This window comes from Austrofundulus limnaeus, unplaced genomic scaffold (genome assembly GCF_001266775.1).
Source record: "Austrofundulus limnaeus strain Quisiro unplaced genomic scaffold, Austrofundulus_limnaeus-1.0 Scaffold2636, whole genome shotgun sequence".
Classification (NCBI taxonomy): Eukaryota; Metazoa; Chordata; class Actinopteri; order Cyprinodontiformes; family Rivulidae; genus Austrofundulus; species Austrofundulus limnaeus.
Genome location: NW_013955038.1, coordinates 16,025 through 21,414, shown reverse-complemented (window position 1 = coordinate 21,414; position 5,390 = coordinate 16,025). Strand labels below are relative to the sequence as shown.

Below are 5,390 nucleotides of genomic sequence, written 5' to 3'. Positions count from 1 at the left end.
TCTCACTGTGTCCTGTAGTAACTGTCTCACTGTGTCTCAGTGTGTCCCACTGTGTCTCACTGTGTCCCACTGTGTCTCAGTGTGTCTCACTGTGTCCTGTAGTAACTGTCTCACTGTGTCTCAGTGTGTCCTGCAGTAACTGTCTCACTGTGTCCCACTGTGTCTCAGTGTGTCCTGCAGTAACTGTCTCACTGTCTCACTGTGTCTCACTGTGTCTCAGTGTGTCTCACTGTGTCCTGTAGTAACTGTCTCACTGTGTCTCACTGTGTCTCACTGTGTCTCACTGTCTCACTGTGTCCTGCAGTACAGACAGTGGTGCTCGGCCATGGACCAGGGGAAGATCCCGTCAGAGATCAAAGCTCTGCTGACCGCAGACGAGCAGAAGATCCCTGCGAGTGGGGGGGGCGGGACCAAGACCTCCAAGAACAAGAACTCTCAGATTTAGGCTGGTCTTCCTCACAGGAAGTCCTTCATCATTTCATGGTGGACGTCTCTGATCTGTAAACAAGCGTGTAAACATCATGTTGGAGTCACTTCCTGTTTTGTCTTCCTGGATCCATCAGTCTGTTGTGTATCTGATTGTTTACAGGTCACATGACTCCTGGCTTTTATTTTGAAATCTTCTCATGTTTATGTTAAACAAGACATATTATAATCAGCAGTTTAGTATTTATGATCCATCCGTCCTTCGTCCTAACCGTCTCCTGATTTCACTTCCTGTCAGTCTTCTCTTCTGATTGGTCGAAGCACTTTGTGAATGTTTGTAGTTTTATTTTGTTTGTTTTTCTCAAAGATAATAAAAGTTTTCTCATGAAAGTCTCATCTGGTTTCAGATTTGGTGCAGAAACAGTTCAAATGTTTAAAATGTTCAGAAAGAACAAACATAAAGCTGAGTGCTCACATGGATCCATCAAGACCCAAAGTTCTGGATGTTCAGGCTCAACTGAGTCTGGTTTGTTGGTTCTGGTTTTGTTGGGTCTGGTTTGTTGTGTCAGGTTTGTTGGATCTGGTTTGTTGGGTCTGGTTTGTTGGGTCTGGTTTGTTGGGTTAGGGTTGTTGAGTCAAGTCTGTTGAGTCTGGTTTGTTGGGTCAGGTTTGTTGGGTCAAGTTTGTTGTGTCAGGTTTGTTGGGTCTGGTTTGTTGGGTCAGGTTTGTTGGGTCAGGTTTTTAGGTCTGGTTTATTCGGTCAGGTTTTTAGGTCTGGTTTTGTTGGGTCTGGTTTGTTGAGTCTGGTTTGTTGGGTCTGGTTTTGTTGGGTCTGGTTTGTTGAGTCTGGTTTTGGTGGGTCTGGTTTGTTGAGTCTGGTTTGTTGGGTCTGGTTTTGTTGGGTCTGGTTTGTTGAGTCTGGTTTGTTGGGTCTGGTTTTGTTGGGTCTGGTTTGTTGAGTCTGGTTTGTTGGGTCAGGTTTTGTTGGATCAAGTTTGTTGAGTCTGGTTTGTTGAGTCTGGTTTTGTTGGGTCAGTTTTGTTGGGTCAGGTTTTTAGGTCTGGTTTGTTGGGTCAGGTTTGTTGAGTCAAGTCTGTTGGGTCAGGTTTGTTGGGTCTGGTTTGTTGGGTCAAGTTTGTTGAGTCTGGTTTGTTGGGTCAGGTTTGTYGAGTCTGGTTTTGTTGGGTCAGKTTTGTTGAGTCTGGTTTGTTGAGTCTGGTTTGTTGAGTCTGGTTTTGTTGGGTCTGGTTTGTTGGGTCAGGTTTGTTGGGTCAGGTTTGTTGGGTCTGGTTTGTTGGGTCGGGTTTGTTGAGTCTGGTTTGTTGGGTCAGGTTTGTTGGGTCTGGTTTGTTGGGTCAGGTCTGTTGGGTCAGGTTTGTTGGGTCTGGTTTGTTGGGTCGGGTTTGTTGAGTCTGGTTTGTTGGGTCAGGTTTGTTGGGTCTGGTTTGTTGGGTCAGGTTTGTTGAGTCAAGTCTGTTGGGTCAGGTTTGTTGGGTCAGGTTTGTAGGTCTGGTTTGTTCGGTCAGGTTTTTAGGTCTGGTTTTGTTGGGTTAGGTTTTTTGAGTCTGGTTTTGTTGAGTCTGGTTTTGGTGGGTCTGGTTTGGTGGGTCTGGTTTGTTGAGTCTGGTTTTGTTGGGTCTGGTTTGTTGGGTCTGATTTGTTGGGTCTGGTTTATTGGGTCAGGTTTGTTGAGTCAAGTCTGTTGGGTCAGGTTTGTTGGGTCTGGTTTGTTGGGTCAGGTTTTTAGGTCTGGTTTGTTGGGTCAGGTTTTTAGGTCTGGTTTTGTTGGGTCAGGTTTGTTGAGTCTGGTTTTGTTGAGTCTGGTTTTGGTGGGTCTGGTTTGGTGGGTCTGGTTTGTTGAGTCTGGTTTTGTTGGGTCTGGTTTGTTGAGTCTGGTTTTGTTGGGTCAGGTTTGTTGGGTCAGGTTTTTAGGTCTGGTTTGTTGGGTCTGGTTTGTTGAGTCTGGTTTTGTTGGGTCTGATTTGTTGGGTCTGGTTTATTGGGTCAGGTTTGTTGAGTCAAGTCTGTTGGGTCAGGTTTGTTGGGTCTGGTTTGTTGGGTCAGGTTTTTAGGTCTGGTTTGTTGGGTCTGGTTTTGTTGGGTCAGGTTTATTGGGTCTGGTTTGTTGAGTCTGGTTTTGTTGGGTCAGCTTTGTTGAGTCTGGTTTTGTTGGGTCTGGTTTGTTGAGTCTGGTTTTGTTGGGTCTGGTTTGTTGAGTCTGGTTTTGTTGGGTCAGGTTTGATGGGTCAGGTTTTGTTGGGTCTGGTTTGTTGAGTCTGGTTTTGTTGGGTCTGGTTTGTTGGGTCTGGTTTGTTGAGTCTGGTTTTGTTGGGTCAGGTATGATGGGTCAGGTTTTGTTGGGTCAGGTTTGTTGAGTCTGGTTTTGTTGGGTCAGGTTTGTTGAGTCTGGTTTTGTTGGGTCAGGTTTGTTGAGTCTGGTTTTGTTGGGTCAGGTTTGTTGGGTCTGGTTTGTTGAGTCTGGTTTTGTTCGGTCAGGTTTGTTGGGTCTGGTGAGCCCCCCTCTGCCTCTACAGGACCAGGAGGTGCTGGACTCACCTGAACCATCAGAACATCTGAAATATATAAAACTATGCATTCTGTCAGATCCAAGTTCTGTAGGGCCATAGCTGTTAGCATTTGTTAGCAACTGCTGATGCTAACAGCTGATGCTAGCATCACCTGTTAGCATGCTAGCGGTTCATTCAGTCCAAAGCAGCTGAAGAAAACAAACCCGGAGAACATTATTCAGACTCACTTCTGAGGATGGAGGACGCTCCTCCATCTTGTCCACTGGTCGGGCATGGCCACAAGAGGGCGCTGTTTTTCAGAAGAAGAAACGACCCGTTCTGGGTGTTTTGTTTCAGAGACGAGGGGAACGTTTGGATTCCAGCAACAAAAATTTACCGTAACTGTAAAGAAGCAAGGCTTGAAGCAGAAATATGAAGCTTTACTAACGTTAGCTGCTAGCAGAGATTACAGAAGCAACAACAACAACATTAGCTGCTAACAAACCAACATCAAAACACACTCATCAAAACAACACAAAGTRTTTCTGAATAAATTAACTAGAAAACTGAACCATCGTTACGTCAGAAAATAAAGCCCTTTTTACATCATAAACATTCTGTGACTTTCAGGCAGAGTTAGCATGTTAGCCTCCGGCTAGTCCTCCAGCTAACTGTCAAACAGGAAGTGGTTCACACGAAGGTGTTGGGAGGGTTGGTGTTGGTGGGCCAAGCTACCTTCTTTTCTTTGGCCTCTCGGTCAAACGCATCGTACACAGAGTCCTTGGTGATGGTCTTAGCCTGGACTTGGAGGTCCATCGCACCAACGTAGTTCTTCTTGGCCATCCGGGAGCTGGCGGTGATGGTGTAGGCATTGCTGCGGTAGCACTTCATGGAGGACATGCAGAAGGTCTCTCGCATGCCACGCCTGAAGTTTGCGTTGTAGACGGAGTACAGCGTTGGTTTGGATGCTGTGGAGCTGAAGCAGATCCAGGCGATGGCTGTGAAGAACAGCAGCTCCTGCCTGGTGGGGGCAGCGGACTCCTTCGGGTGCCAGAGCTGGGCGACGTAGAAGGGCGTCCAAGTGAGGAAGAAAACTGAGTTGAGCATGAGGAACATCTTGATGGTCTTGACTTTAGTCCKTGGGACGATGTTCATGGTTCGTCGCACCGTGTAGCCGTCAGCGCTGATCCTCCAGATGTACCGAACTACCCGCTGGTAGAAGGACACGATCAGTCCCACAGGGACCAGGAAACCAACCAGGAGGTGAACCGCAGCGTAGGCTATACTGCCCCAGCTGCCCGGGAGGAAGAAGTCACAGTGCCTGTCTGTGGAACCATAGAAGAAGAAGCAGGGAGAGATGAAGACYGCATCAAACAGCCACGAGGCCAGGATCATCTTCTTTGCTTTTTCCCTGGACACTTTGAAGCTGAGGGGGTAGACGATGGTGTAGAAACGGTCCACAGAGATGGACAGCAGGACATAGACCTGAACACCTGGGCACAGGTGCTGCAGGTAGCGCACCAACTTACAGGCAGCGGTGCTCAGAGGCCACTGACCTTCAGCCACCTGCAGGAGGACAAAAGGAGCGCAGCCCAGGCTCAGGAGCAGGTCTGCACAGGCCATGGACACCACAAAGTAGTTGGTGGTGGACTGAGTCCTTCGGCTCCTGTGGATGACCAGGCAGACCAGAGCGTTTCCCAGGATGGAGACCAGCCACAGAACTCCAAAGACCAGGCCCAGGACGGCCACCTCGCCCGCCGTCAGCTCAACGGAGGCGGAGGTGGCGTTGGACCAGCTGGAGGGCGAGGCCTCGAGGCTGAAGAGCGTTGTCGGTGGAGAGGAGGCGAGGACAGATGAGTTCTCTCTTCTGGTGAAGTTAAAGGACATCTGATACATGAAAGCTGGAGAGTACAGAGAAGGATTTACAGCCACTCTGGTTGTTGACTGAGCGTACACCATGGTTACAACGCTTCCTCACAGGTGAGCTGTGGGGACAGAGACAGAGACAGAGTGGGTACTTTGATTAAAAAAGGTATTATATGACTTTTTAAAAATCTTTTCACTTAAAAGACTCAATGAACCAATTCCATGACAGTTCAGGTTTTTAAATGGAACCAATCATTCAGGGTTTAGAGGTCATCAAAGGTTGAAATAAGTCCTGCATTATGGGGATCTAGGCATTATTAAAAATGACAACACTCACCTGGTAATACTGATCCACTGCCCAGGTAGGACAACACATTTATACAAGTGCCTGGACAGAGACAGGATCTTCATTAGAACAATGACTGAAACACTCAGTTTACAACAGATACCTGGTAGGTCCATTTATAATAGATACCTGGTAGGTCTGTTTATAATAGATACCTGGTAGGTCCATTTATAATAGATACCTGGTAGGTCCGTTTATAATAGATACCTGGTAGGTCTGTTTATAATAGATACAGTGGGTAAAAT

At 47.3% G+C, this 5,390-nt stretch overlaps 2 protein-coding genes across 2 annotated transcripts; one reads left to right on the top strand and one right to left on the bottom strand.

Moving 5' to 3' along the window:
- Nucleotides 1–304: 304 nt before the first annotated feature.
- crebl2 (cAMP responsive element binding protein-like 2) lies at nt 305–822 on the top strand (the record flags this gene model as incomplete). The annotated part of the gene is given in 1 exon segment (XM_014000012.1): nt 305–822. A coding segment is annotated over 1 exon segment (141 nt), but the record flags the coding sequence as incomplete, so codon positions are not given.
- A 2,535-nt stretch (nt 823–3,357) lies between these two features.
- On the bottom strand, nt 3,358–5,187 carry gpr19 (G protein-coupled receptor 19; the record flags this gene model as incomplete). Its single annotated transcript, XM_014000013.1, is given in 2 exon segments — nt 3,358–4,918; nt 5,137–5,187. A coding segment is annotated over 1 exon segment (1,269 nt). The 3' UTR covers nt 3,358–3,623.
- Nucleotides 5,188–5,390: the final 203 nt, after the last annotated feature.